The following is a 14,405-nucleotide window of genomic DNA, read 5'->3' as shown; positions in this document are numbered from 1 at the left end:
GAATAGTTTTTAGTCCCTGGGAACTATGGAGAACAAAGTGTTGTAAGAACAAAGTGGGGAGGGGAGGGGAGGAGAGCCAAACAGACATGACCACAGCAGGCCATGGTATCTTGGCCTGGGTTTCACTTCCACAGAGTCCCCAGAGTTCTCCTTCAGCTCGTTTTGATTAGGACTTTCATCAGGAGGAGAAGAGTGGGTAGTGAAGAAGGTCTCCATCATCAGTGCCCACACTTTCTCTGTCCTGCCTCGATTGTGACCAAGTAGGCAGGGTTACAAAAAACGAAAACAAAAACTCCAGCTCTGCACAACACTAAGTTTGTATGACCTAGACATTTTTTTTTAGAACATTAACCCTGGATTCTTCTTCAGTTGCTGGGCCTTGAGATTGGGTTCTGGGGCATAACAGCAATAGTGAAACAGCCTCCTCAGCAAGCTATAAGCACAGAAAGCTGAGGAGCCTAGGGAAAAGAACACAGGATTTGAATCCAGCTCCGCTAGACCTCAGTTTCTTCCTCTGTAAAATGAAGAGGTTAGGCTAGATAATCTCCAAGTCTTCTTCCAACTTTAAATCCCAAGACCCACCTTGAGCAGAGAGATGGATCTGAGGGAAAACCAGGAACGAAGCCATGAAACCACTCAATAAAATTCCTAGAGGGCAGGAAACCTCAGAGCCATCAGCCTGCCAAGGTGTCCTAGTCATCTAGGGATGCTGATACATGCTAGGCAGTGGGTGCTGGACCGCAGAGGTTCTGGAAGCTTCTGGGCCAGAACAACCTCAGGCAATATCGTGATTCATAAAATGGCAGGGAAGGAAAGGGACCTTAGCGTCTAGTCCATTTCATACAGGAAGAAACTGAGGCCCAGAAGGAGGAAGTGGTTTGCCCAGAGTCATGTTAGTGGCAGATGAAGAAACTTTGGTATCATTCCCTTCCCCTTTGAAAAGGCCCTTTCACTGTCCTCTTCTTTACCCTCAATAGACCCACTGCTGTCCCCATCCTTATCCACTGCTCCCAGGAGAAGAGGTTTCACTAGTAGTCATTTAGACCTGAACAGGCTAGAGTTCCTTGAGCCAAGCATACTTGCATTTTAAGCAATTTTAATCTTTTTAAGTGAAGGGTTTTGTCTCCCTCAAAGGAATTTTAGGTGGTAGAGGCTATGTCTATTTTAGCTAAGAAAGGGGACTGGATTTGGGGATAGAGAATGTGGATTAAAATCTTGACTTTGCCACTTTGTACTGGGTTGCCTTAGTTAAGTCACTTAATCTCTGAATGCCTCAATTTCCTCATCAGCAAAATGAAAGGATGAAGATAAATGAAACTTCTAGCCCCAAATCATATAATGCCTATAAGGCTACAACAGAGAAAGCTGAAACATTGGGCTCTCACTAGAAAACTCATTTGACTTACCTAGGCCTGTCTGTAAAAGTATGAGGTTGGAGCACATGATTTCTAAGGTCCCTTCATACATTCACTCATTCATTCATTCATTCATTCACTCACTCACTCCTTCATTCATCAGACCTACTTATTTGCTAGTGTATAGGAATTAAAATTAAAAACTACCTGCCCTCAAGGAACTTATTCTACTGGGGTAGGCAAACAGATCAGTTAGGAAATAATTATAATAGTACAGGTGACAGGTTATAAAGGCCTGAAATAGGGGCTGCTAGGTGGCACAGTGGGTAAAGCACCGGCCCTGGATTCAGGAGGACCTGAGTTCAAATCTGGCCTCAGACACTTCACACTTGCTAGCTGTGTGACCCTGGGCAAGTCACTTAACCCTAATTGCCCTGACCAAAAAAAAAAAAGAAAAGAAAAGAAAAAAGGAAAAAAAAAACAAAGGCCTGAAATAAGACAGTAATTATGTGAGTAGAGAGAAAGTAACAAATAGGAAAGATGATATGGAGGTAGAACTAATGAAACTTGGCAACTGATTACATATGGAAGGTGAAAGAATGGTAAGAGCCAAGGATGACCCTGAACAGAAATAGAGATGTCTGGAAAAAGGCGAATTTAGGGGGAAATATAATGAGTTTTGGACATGTCAAGTTTGAGGTGTCAGTGGGACATAGTTCAAAACCTTGGGGGGTAGACCCACAGCTGTGGGTGAAAGACGAATGATGATCCACCAAAGGAGGCAAAGGACAAGGCAGACAGGAGAGCTAGGAGAGAGAGAGCAATGTCATGAAAGCCAGTTCTAACATTCTCTTTCTGACATTGCTTCAATTGAATATTGATGTTCTCTGACCCCTTCCAACTCTAACATTCTATTTTCTCAGCTCAAGTCATATGATTCTAAGAGCTACAAGTGCTTTTGGCCAACGTTACCACTGCCACACATCCAAGTCACACATAAAATAAAGTATGGTCTTATGCCCAGACCAAAACTAGGGGATTCCAGATTCTAGGCTCCACTTCCATCAAAAATTGAATTGGCAAACATTTGTACTAAGGACCAATTCTACATAAGGCACTGGTCCAGGAACAAGGGGAGAATACAAAGAAGAATAAGACATGGTACTCAAGAATTTTCAACACCATCAAGTTGACTGATTAACTCCTTTCCCCTTATCAGCACCCTACCTGTCCACCCATTTTTACTTCAAGCAGCTGTCAGGATGCACTAAAATGCTGACCAAGGGCCTCTTGAGGTTGTATTAAAAGGAGCCACAGGCCATTTTCAGAAATCTGCCATTTTCTCTCTAAGACCCTTCAATTGTGTTCAGCTTCTGAAAGAAGGCAAATATGGATAGGAGAGGAGCTCCTTAAAAATGTACATTTTCTGGGTTTTAATTAAAAATTTAATTCCTCTAATGGATTAAGGCCATCTTAAGTATTTTCAAATCCTATCCTTGGAAACACCTTTATTTTTTTTAAATGAGGTTATATTATAGTCTACCAAACACAACAATTTAAAAGGCAAATAAACAAAATGAGGAATGAAATCTTTCAACCTTATTACTGAAAGAAAGTATACAAACAAAAAACCCAATCTGTTAAAATTGATTTCTTTGTGATTTTATCTCTTTCAGAAATTCTCTTTTAAAGAAATCTTCCCCATGGATGTTTAATTATCTGTGTATTTTTGAACTTTGTGCCTTCTGTCTTTAGAACAGATGGCAGCCCATCAGTATTTGGAAAGGGAGAAAAAGAATCAATGGCACTGAATGTAAACTCAATGACTCCCCAATTTACTCCTCTTGAAATGCTCTAGTGCAATTATCTTTCCATTTTGTGGATGCTTCGTACAACAGTCAGTCAATAAGCAGTGTGAAAAAACCCACATCACATTTTGAAAATTCTGATGGTTATACAGAGAAATCATCTGTAGGAAGACTGGAAACATGCTATCTCACGGAAGAACTTTACTCAGTTGGATTGGGGGTGAAAGAGGGAAAAGTATATGAAGGGAAGGAGGCTGAATCATAGAATCATAGATTACCAGAGCAGGAAAGGACCTCAGAAGTTCATCAAGTCATGAAATCATAAGATTTTACTCTGAAAGAAACTCATCTAGTACAATGTCATCCTTTTGTTTATTAGGAAAGGGTGACTTGAGCTAAACTTCAATAATGTAAATATTCAGGCCTCCAGGAGAAATGAAAATTTGTTTCGAAGCCACTTTATAATTTTTTTTCCACCCTTGTTTCTTTTTGTTCCCTTGAATTTGGAGCCCCAAATTTGCTAATTAGTCACAGTGGAAAATATAAGATAAAGAGGGAAGTTCCCCAAAGAGCCTTATAGTTTCCCTAGAAAAACAAGGCATTCCTAAAACCATAAAAATATCAGAGCTGGATGGCACTTTGGAATATAGGCTCTCAGCCCTGGAAAGAGCTTTAAAGAGCTTCTATTCAAACACCCCTATTTTACAGATGATGCAATTGAGACTTAAAGATGGGAAGTGGCTTGCGCAAAGTCACACAGCAACTTTAGTAACAAAATTGTGACCTGAATCTCCTGATACCTAGGGTAATGCTTTTTCCAAAACACCATTAAACCTCTCTGCCTTTCCCTCCCTTCCAAAAAAAACAAACAAACCCTCCAACACTTTTTTAAAGGATCTGCATAATGCAAATTATACATAATATGTATTATTGAAAAAGAAACCTAGACGTGTTCATCACTTCCACCTGCCCAGTTAAGGAAGAACTCACCCATCACTTCTTAGCTTCCTCAGTATTTCCAGTAACACCCTCTCCCCTAGTGGGAAATTACTTCTGATGGGCAGCCCCAGAGAGCCTGGTTTAGGAAGGCCCCAGGCAGCCATCAAAGTGACATTTCCCTTTCTTTCCACACCCAAGGCCATCTTCTAGGAACAGAAGCCTTATGATTGGAGGCTAAGCTGTGCAAAAGCACAGGCCAATATTTTTGCAAGGTAATCCTCATCAGGGAGGGGTTCAGTTTACCATATATGCCTATGCTCAAAGAGGGCTAGAGGGAGATTAGGGGCTGGTGATTATGTAGCAAAGAAGCAAAAATGCAGAACTGCATGCTTGCTTCCCCCTTCATTATTTGCACCAAACTCTGCTTTGCCTCTGATGAGAGGCGAAGAAAACAAGCAGGATATAGCTAGCAAGCATACCACCCAGTTCCCCTTCCCCAGCCCCTCAACTTGCTCCATGGGTACACTTTTCAAAAAATACTCATGCACAGAAACCCACTGAGGGAGAAGTCACGAGAAAAACCCCAATAGGGAAAAATGATGTGTACATCTCACATTAAGGAAGGGAGAGAGAGAGAGAGAGAGAGAGAGAGAGAGAGAGAGAGAGAGAGAGAGAGAGAGAGAGAGAGAGGAGAGAAAGAAAGAAAGAAAGAAAGAAAGAAAGAAAGAAAGAAAGAAAGAAAGAAAGAAAGAAAGAAAGAAAGGAAGGAAGGAAGGAAGGAAGGAAGGAAGGAAGGAAGGAAGGAAGGAAGGAAGGAAGGAAGGAAGGAAGGAAAGAAAGAAAGAAAGAAAGAAAGAAAGAAAGAAAGAAAGAAAGAAAGAAAGAAAGAAAAGAAAAGAAAAGAAAAGAAAAGAAAAGAAAAGAAAAGAAAAGAAAAGAAAAGAAAGAAAAGTAAGGAAGAATGTAGACTTTAAAAATAAACGGGTTGTTTTACTATGAGGAAGTATTTAGACCCAGGAAGATTTTTTTTTCCCCTGCACTTCCTTAATTCTGACTGGCCTTTCAACCCCAAAATGGAAATTGTATCTGGTGGGTAGCGAATGAAAGAGGAAAACGAGAGCTAGAGAGGCCTCAAAAATTCATACTCCAAAAAAAATTCATGTTCAGCTAACGGGCTAATTTTGTGACCTTGGGTAAGTCACTTGACTCTATAAGGTCTTATGATTTAGATAGGTTGGAACAGGCCATAATTTTATAGATGCCTTTTGGGGCCTCAGTTTCCTTCACTGAAAAGGAAAGGTTTGACCTCCAAGATTTCCGAGGTCCCCTCCAGCTTTAAAAATTCTAAGAATGCATGCCTCACTCGCTGCAAGCAATCTTTCACAAGGGCTACCTTCTAAAACATCTTCCAACAAACTAATCCCATCACCCCCCACTCGACATTAACCTCGTAGCTCTAGGGCTCTCTTCCGAGGTCTTTAAAGACCGATCGGGTCCCACCAGCCTGTGGCGGAGCTGCACAGCGATTCCTGGACTTGGCCCGAGCTCTGGCTGGTGACCGCAGCTCCAGTGGCATCCCCCGGGTATCAGCAGACCGAGAAATTCTGCTTTTTCCTACCCCCTCCTGCCCCGAGCCCAGCAGCCTTCCCTCTCTCTTCCTGAGATCCCTTCTCGCCCTGGGCGTGCGCAGCTTCTTTAGAACGTGCCCCGAGTCTACAACCCAGGACCCCAGAGATGGAAGGAGGTCCAGGAGAATTGAGTTCGGGAGGGCGGAGGTGAAGAACCTTCCTGGAAGGGAAGGCAAAGCAAGGCAAGGTGAGGCGAGGCAGCTCGCCTTTTTGCTCCCACCGGGCGGAGGTGCATGCCTGGCGCAGACGTGTGTGTGTGTGTGTGTGTGTGTGTGTGTGTGTGTGTGTGTGTGTGTGTGTGTGTGTGTGTGTTTGCGCGTGTGCATGTGTGTGCAAACCTCTCCTGAAAATATCTCTTTCCTGACCCCTCCTCCTCCCTATTCCTCCTCCCTGCATCCCTCAGAAATCTCCCTCCCTCAGCTCTAGCAGCCTTCCCACCTTCCCATTGATTCGATTAAGTGGACCAGAGGGAGGCATGGAGCAAAAAGGGCACTCGCCCTACCTTGTTCTCCAGAAGAGAAGAGAAGAGAAGAGAAGAGGAGGGAAGGAAAGCTGCTGCTGCTGCTCGTGGGGGTGATGAAGCAATAGCCCAGCACCGAAGAAAAGCAGGCACCTCCGGGTGTCTCCTGCAGCCTCGGCCAAGGCTGCTGCTGCTGCTGCTACTGCTGCTGCTGCTGCTTGCTGCTTGCTGCTGCTGCTTCCGGGTTGGTCAATTTCACGTCACTTTGCCACAGGTTTGCTAAGCAGCAGCAGGAGCCGCGGGCCCGGGCGTCTGCCAGCAGCACCGTGGCGAGAAATAACTATAAAAGGAAGAGACACATCGAGGGAGGAAGAGGAAACACTGTTTACCTTTGAAAAAACTGAACCGCCAGCTCTTTCACAAAAGGAAGAAGCTACAAGCGCCTCCCCTCTCCCGGTTCCCTTCTGCCTTGCAGGGAGCTTCAGAGTCTGGCAGGGTGGCTGTACAGAAGCCCTGCTCCTCCCATTCAGAAATAAGGGAAGGGGAAAAAGACCGAGAAGGATAGGTATGCAGCTTGAAAGGAGATATTTGGGGAGAGGTCCCTAACCTAGATTGTACACACCTAGAGGGCAGCTCTTGTTTCATATTTTGATTCCCATCACCTGGAACAGAGGAATCAGCTTTTTTTTCTTTCTTTCTTTCTTTCTTTCTTTCTTTCTTTCTTTCTTTCTTTCTTTCTTTTTTCTTTCTTTCTTCCTTCCTTCCTTCCTTCCTTCCCTTCTTTTTTTTTTTGCGGGGCAATGAGGGTTAAGTGACTTGTCCAGGGTCACACAGCTAGTGGCAAGTGTCTGAGGTCGGATTTGAACTCAGGTCCTCCTGAATCCAGGGCCGGTGCTTTATCCACTTCAGCCACCTACCTACCCCCGAGGAATCAACTCTTAATAAAATGTTAAATTAAATATCATGTTTAATAAGTGATGAGCCATAGACAAACAGTCAGGAGATCTGAATTTGAATTCCTTCTCTGGCATTTATTGGATGTAAATGCTACTTTAGACAAGTCAATTCACTGTCCTCAGCTCATTTGTCAAATGAGAGTGCCCTGCTTACCTCACATGAATCTTGTATCAAATGAGAAAATGGATTTTATTACATGATAAAATGGAATTTATATATAGTAAGGGTTTTTTTTATCAATCTGTGAAAATATATAGAATGTTAAAGCTGGAAGGAACTTTAGGGTCATCTAGTTCAGCCACCCTCATTTTACAGGGAAGAAAATTTAGGAGAAGAGTCCGTCAATAAATATAAACTGTTATTGCTTTTGGGGTGTTCAGTTGTCTCTGACTCCTAGCTAGTGACACCATGGATCATAGCACACCAGGCCCTTCTATCATCCACTGTCTCCCAAAGGTTATCTGTCCCCTTCTTTTGCCTTCAATCTTTCCCAACATCGGGTATATATTAAGTGTCAAGTTCAAGAGTGGAAAGCCATTCTTAATCCAATTGCTGGAAATCAATCCCTTCTCAACCATCTTGATAATTTATAGACAATCTCTTGATTATGGCCAAATTTTCCCGTCTATCTGAATACAATTCTTGTACAAGGTTATTCACATTCAAAGCCTCTTTAGCACTCAGTGTTAGGTTTATGAATGATCATTGATTGCGACATGTTCATCCAGTTAAGGTATCTAGTCTTAAATGGGATAGGGAGGTTTCAACTCCATCCTTCTATATGTATCTTCTTATACATGTACATGTTGTCTGCCTTGACAGAAGATAAGCTCCATGAGGACAGTGGCTTTCTTTTTTTTTTGTCTTTATGTGTCCAGTACCTGCCATTTAGTAGGTGCTTAATAAATGTTTGTTGATTGAGTGGTCATAGCATTCCTATTTTTATTATGCTTATCTTGGTGTATATCACATGACTCCAATTAGATTGTAATTTTCTTGAAGGAAAAAGCACATCTTAAATATGTTCCTATTCCCTAGTCCAATAAAGGGCAGCTCTAGGACTTGGAATCAGGAAGACTCATCTTTATGAGTTCAAATCTACCTCAGACACTAGCTATGTGACCTTGGGCAAGTCACTTAACCCTATTTGCCTCAGTTTCCTCATCTGTAAAATGAACTGGAGAAGGAAATGGCAAGCCAGTTCAGTATCCTTGCCAAGAAAATCCCAAATAGGCTCATGAAGAATTGGACACAACCAAACAACAACAGAGCACAACCTAGTGTGCATAATGAGTGCTTCCTCTGTATTTGCTGAATAAATGTTGAACCTGTGATTAGCTTTTTTTAGAGATGTCTGAGATTGGGAGTCCAGCTCAGGTTTTTGTAAATCAAGGGAGAAAATCTCTCATTAGAAATGACTAGATGCTAAGAAAATTAGTCTAGTCTATTTTGGTTTATTCAGATGAGTTCCTGGAGCAGTTAAACTAATCCTAGCAAGTAGAAACCTGATGATGAGCAAGTCTTCCAGTACCCTGGATAGACACCACTGAAATCAAAAGACATGATTCACCATAGAACCAACCCTCCTAATGGCAAGAAATTGTTAGCATTGTAATCCCAGCTGTAGAGTATACATACTTCATAAGCAAAAGCAGCTCTTCTTAACATATATGCAAAAGCCCTTAGAGAGAATGTTGTTCCCTGCTGAGCTGTTGCTTTTTTTGAAAGTTAATTTTATTATTTGTGAAAGGTAGCAGAATGATAACCCAGAAGATACTAAACCTCTATTTTTGTCCTCCTGCTTAGTATTTTGCAACTATGCCAACTTCTTACTCTTTCCTGATAAAAGTAAAAAGGGTAACACTCCTAATTATTCAGCTATAAATCTTCCTGAAACTTCAATCATGCAAAACATCAAGCAAAACCAGTTGTGATTTTTTTTAATCTTAAAAATAGCTGTCACAGGGGCAGCTAGATGGCACAAAGGGGCAGCTAGATGGCGCAGTGGATAGAGCACCGGCCCTGGAGTCAAGAGAACCTGAGTTCAAATCCGGCCTCAGACACTTAACATTTATTAGCTGTGTGACCCTGGGCAAGTCACTTAACCCCAATTGCCTCACTAAAAAAATAAAATAAAATAACTGTCACAAAACTCATGCACTCCATCTTGCAATTACCCTATTCCTCCTGGGTGGGAGAAGAAAGAAGGGCAGACCTAGTATAGTGGTGAAGTTGGGAGTCTTTCATGCTAAACATTGAAACATTGTGGCCCATACCAGCTGGGATTGAAAGATCTGTAACTATACATTCTGATCTTAAAGCATCAGAGGAAAGGGACAAGTAACAGGATTATGAAGGAGATTGGTTATCAAGTGAGCAAATACTGGGCCAGGGAGAGAAACAAATTTAAAACAGGTAATAAGCAAGATCCAAAGTAACATTTGGAGTTGAGTCCAAGGTCAAAACCAGAGTTTCTCATAAGAGAGCTATAAGTTCAATCAAAGGGATACAGGCTTTGAGTAGCATAAAAAAATTTACAGTCTGTTACACACACCACATGCTGAGCATATTTACAGAATTTTAAACCAAGGTATTTTGGACTCTAGTCCATCCATCTTTTTTTTTCCAGATGAGCTAACACTGTGGGCAGCTCCCACATTCTGCAGCTATGCCCAGAATGAGAGGTGGTTGTACCAGGACAGACTGAATTACTGTTTTGGAATCATAGACTCACTGATTGAAAGAACTGGCCTAAGAGATAATCTTCCTTATTCCCCTCACTTTACAGTTGAAGAAACAAGACTCAGAAAGAGAAAAGGACTTGCCCAATGTTCCATTTAAACAATTACCTATTATCTCAGAACTGTGTGCAAACTAAGGTGATTTAGCATATTTGGTTATACCATTTCTTTCAGTTCTTTAGAGACTGGAATGAACAACAGATGAAAAGTGAGGTGCTGGTGACGGGAGTAGATGCTACTTGAAAGTGACCCATTGGTAAGAGGGAAGAGAAACACAATCTCCAAAATTAGCACGGGGCTATTTCATGTAGGAGCAGATAGCCCACCCGAACACAAAATGAGCCAGTCATTAAGAAAAACCAATCATGTTTTATGTCAAATGGGACAGTAAAGTCTATGATACATTTTTATATAGTTTTTATCAAAATAGTTTAAAATAAAGTACTAGTGCTTCAAGTGGGGGTAAATTTCGTTTGTCTAGGGAAATGCTCTTATGTGGAACTTGACATTCTTTCATGATGCTCAATGATTAAAGATAGAACCTATATCTGTCCCAATGTGTTTTGATTGAATCTGGTGCCCTCCCTCATTTTGCAGATGTGGAAACTGAGGCTCAGAGAGGTTATGTGACTTGCCCACACTTACACAGGTAGAGTCAGGGTTTCAACCTAAGTCTTCTGAGTCTACAGCCAGGGCTCCCTTCTGAGATCCACATCCACATCACAAAAGAATTGCTTAGTATGTAAAATGCCTATAGGACATTCCTACCAATTCTATAGGATTCTACATGAAGATCTGTAGCTATATAGTCTTATCTTAACCTTGACCTCCAACTTAACATAGCTCATTACCTTCCCCATAAACCTCCTCCCCCATCCAATTTCCCCAATTTTCACCCTGTGGCACCACAAAAACTGCTATATTTGTGTGGTTTTTTTACTCTTCCCTCTCCCTCACTTTTTATTTCTAAATTGTTAATCAGATCCTGTTGATTATACTTCCAAAATATCTCTCAGATCTGCCCATTCCTCTTTACCTACTGCTGTCTGCTTTTACAGGTCCTCATTACCACTGCTCAGTATTATTTCATTAGCTTTCTTTCTCACATATCTACTCTTTTCCTAATCCAATCCTTCCTTAATATTGTTGCCACAATAATCTTTTACATTCCTAAATAAAGTCATACCCTCTCTTCAGCTCAAATATCTTCAGTGGCTCCCTATCACCTACTGAATAAAGTTTAAGCCACTTAGACATTCAAAGCTCTCCACAGTCTGGCACCTTCCTGCTTCCTTCTCTATTTCTCTACTTCCTTCCCTTCCAGCTCCTTCTCTTATTATTTTTTTCCCTTCTCTTATTATGCCCCTCCATGCACCTTATTCTCTAGCCAAACCTTCCCTTTCCCCTTCCTGCAGCCAAACACACTGTGTTCTCATTCCTCCATACCGTCTCTTAACCTGTCCCTTTGCCTGAAATTCCCTTTCTACCTCCACATCTGTTTAATTCTCACCTATCCTTTAAAGTCAAACTGAAATGTCTTTCTCCAGTAAGGCTTCCTAATCCCCCTTTCTTATGGTCATAGTACTATTGCTCTAGAACTGGAGAGAACCTTAAGAGTCATGTAGCTCAACCCCCCTCATTTTATAGGAACAGAGACATAAGGAAACTGAAGCCCAGAGAGGTTAAATGGCTTGCCCAAGGTCTAGAAAGTATCAAAGTCAGAACCTGAACTCAAGTCTTCTAACTTCGATTCCCTTGCTCTTTTCCACACAACACAAAGCTGAAGAGGAAGAAAAGCTGTCTTCCTGCTCACACACATGTATGTGTACACACACACACACACACACACACACATACCCACACACCCCACAATCCATGTTTATAGAAGATATTTTCATGTTGAGGGATGGTTAACTGAGAAGGTCACTAATGGCCCTAGGAAATGCTATAGACAGGTCTAAGACATGGGAAGAAAAGAAGGGCCAAAGAGAGACACTAAGGAAAGGGAAAGAGTAAAGAAAAAGGAGGGAGAAAGACCAAAAAAAGAGAGGGAGAGAAAAAGAAGAGTAAAACAAGAAAAACCAGTGGCCATTAAAGAGAGTGGAAAGGAAACAGACACCAACAGTTGTCTAATTATTAACTCCATAGAGGTCATTTAGTATTTGGGTGTCTGGTGTAAACAATCTAAAGAGAAGAGGTTTTTGTTTTCTGATTCCTAGACACTGATTTCTATAATAAGAAGTCATATGCAGAGGATGTCCCGAAAGTTTTAGTGTGGTTTAAAGCTTTAATCTCTTATATATACAAATGTGAATTTATTTATAGCAACAAACATACATGAATATATTAATATAGATATATGGGTATATATTTTAAGATTAAATGACAGATACAGCTTACAGAAATAATTTTGTTCAATGATTGATCTGCTGACTGTCAACATTAAGGAGGAAATTAAGCATGGAAATGTATATTTACCAAGGGTGTTCACCGTTTTTTAGAGGATGCCCTGCAGAGTCCAAATGAAAGTAGGATTCCCTAGAAACATGAGGTTCTCCAGATATTTCTTTTTGCCAGTGGCATTGTGCTCATTAAATCATGCCCCAGATCGATAGGGAGATTTCTCATTGAAATCCACAGTCACCAGAAAAAGATTGACCTAATAATCCACATAGGAAAAACCAAGTGGATGCAGACTTCCTGTTTCTAGATTTTGCATGAAGTTGGATGGGAAACTCCTTTCAGTTAGACCAGTAGTACATATATCTAAGGAAAGACATGGCTAATACACAAGGAGCTGAATGTGTAATTGGACAAAAAGGAGGAGAGCAAGATGGATTGTACTGGGAAATTCTCCAGTGTGTTTAATCATCCAAACTGCTCCCAACAGAAACGCTCATCTTTTAATACCAATTTTCTCCCAGTGATAGTATGCAGCAGCAAATCACATGATACCACTAAGTCTTTAGAGTCATAACTGCAAGTGACCCAAAGAGCAATGGAGAGGTAGATGGTAGATCCATTCAGGTTGCAGGACATTGCCAAGGAGGACTTAGAAACATGCACATGAGAACTGGTGTGAATATATCAACAAGGGTATGCATTCATTACTGAAAAGGGAGGTGGGTCAATTAAGTAATGGGAGATAGTGGTAATAGGTTGATAGCTATACTGCTATCAAGGTATCTGGAAAACAGTAAAAGTACTAGAGAAAGGCCAACAGGTGTTTGGGTGAATCCTCTGTGGATGATGTGCAGAAAGTAATGGATTAGTAATGAAATTGGTTGTATCTAAGAAATGATGATTGCAAAGAATCTAGAGAAACCTGGGAAGACTTATATGAACTAATGCAAAGTAAAGTAAGCTGAGACAGGAAGGCAATATACAAGACTCTAAAGATATACGTAAAAAGAATACTAAAAAGTGCCTGAAGTCAGAATCAAAGTAATGACTAATATTGAATTCAGAAGTTAGTCAACTATGGGACAAACATGGATAGACACAGTTACTATATTGTCCAATTTTGCTTTATTTTTTTTCTTTGTTACATGGGAGAGTGAGTGGGTAGAGATTAGGGGAAGGTTCATAGGTAAATGAAAGGAAAACAAAAAGTCAACATAATCCAAAATAAGAGGGAATAGATGAGTTGAAATCAGTATTCATAGAGTGTGCATCATAAACTGAATATATAACTGCAAAAGGAAAGTGTCTAGAAATAGTTGCGTTCCTAGTAGATTTTTGGCTATTAGTTGCCTGGTACTGATAATAATGATGAATAACGGGCTTTTCTTGGAGTTGGAAAGACTGAGGTTCAAATCCTGTCCCTAATATCTACTAGCTTTGTGACCAGTGGTGGAGGGAATTTCCATAATAGTTCCCCATACCAATGAGGACAACCTAAGTTTGTCTCCCATATTACCAAAAGAGAAATCAATCAATAATCATTTACTGAGCATATACTATGTGTCCCAAATTGTGTCTGGTCAGCACTGGATAGTAGAGGAGATATATTAGAAGTCTAATGTGAGCCTAAGATGCATTAATACAGACCCAGTGACCAGAGAAAAGGGAGCGCCATTGTCTTCTGTCTTGGTCAGAGGACATCTGAAGTATCTGGAGGTTAGTGGATGAGTTTTCCTCTTCAAGGAATCAAGTAGTTATATACAAATTCCTCATATAAAGTAGTACAACAAATAAATACAAAAAGCATCTATCTAACAACTATTGTGTATAGAGAAATGAGGCGATTAAAATGTCCCACAAAGCTCTGGAGACATTTTTTTTGTGTGTGGAAGAAGGGAATATTATATTTTTAAAGATCAATGTATTGTCAGGGAAAATTGCCCATTGTCAGAGAAAATTGCCCTGATATTCTAGAAGCAGAAGGTAAAACAGAAATTAAAAGAATCCACCAATCACCTCCTGAAACAGATCCCCAAATGAAAACTTCCAGGAATATTATAGCCTAATTCCAGAACTCCCAGGTCAAGGAGAAAATATTGCAAGCAGCTAGAAAA

General features: G+C 40.8%; 1 protein-coding gene across 2 annotated transcripts in view; it reads right to left on the bottom strand.

Moving 5' to 3' along the window:
* CYRIB (CYFIP related Rac1 interactor B) overlaps positions 1–6,650 on the bottom strand; it is a 193,993-nt gene extending 187,343 nt beyond the window's left edge. Inside the window, exon 1 of one of the 2 annotated variants that reach the window (XM_043966666.1) lies at positions 6,233–6,650. Coding sequence is in view for 1 of the 2 variants with exons in the window: in XM_043966711.1 (XP_043822646.1) it covers positions 4,154–4,157 (4 nt within the window). In the remaining variant the exon portion in view is untranslated. Of the gene's footprint in view, positions 1–4,153; positions 4,173–6,232 lie in introns of those variants that run through there. The other variant, XM_043966711.1, reaches the window with a different exon arrangement.
* Between the last annotated feature and the right edge of the window lie 7,755 nt (positions 6,651–14,405).

Source organism: Dromiciops gliroides, chromosome 1 (genome assembly GCF_019393635.1).
Source record: "Dromiciops gliroides isolate mDroGli1 chromosome 1, mDroGli1.pri, whole genome shotgun sequence".
Classification (NCBI taxonomy): Eukaryota; Metazoa; Chordata; class Mammalia; order Microbiotheria; family Microbiotheriidae; genus Dromiciops; species Dromiciops gliroides.
Note: the sequence above shows the minus strand (reverse complement) of the source record. Positions and strands in the feature narration are given on the sequence as shown.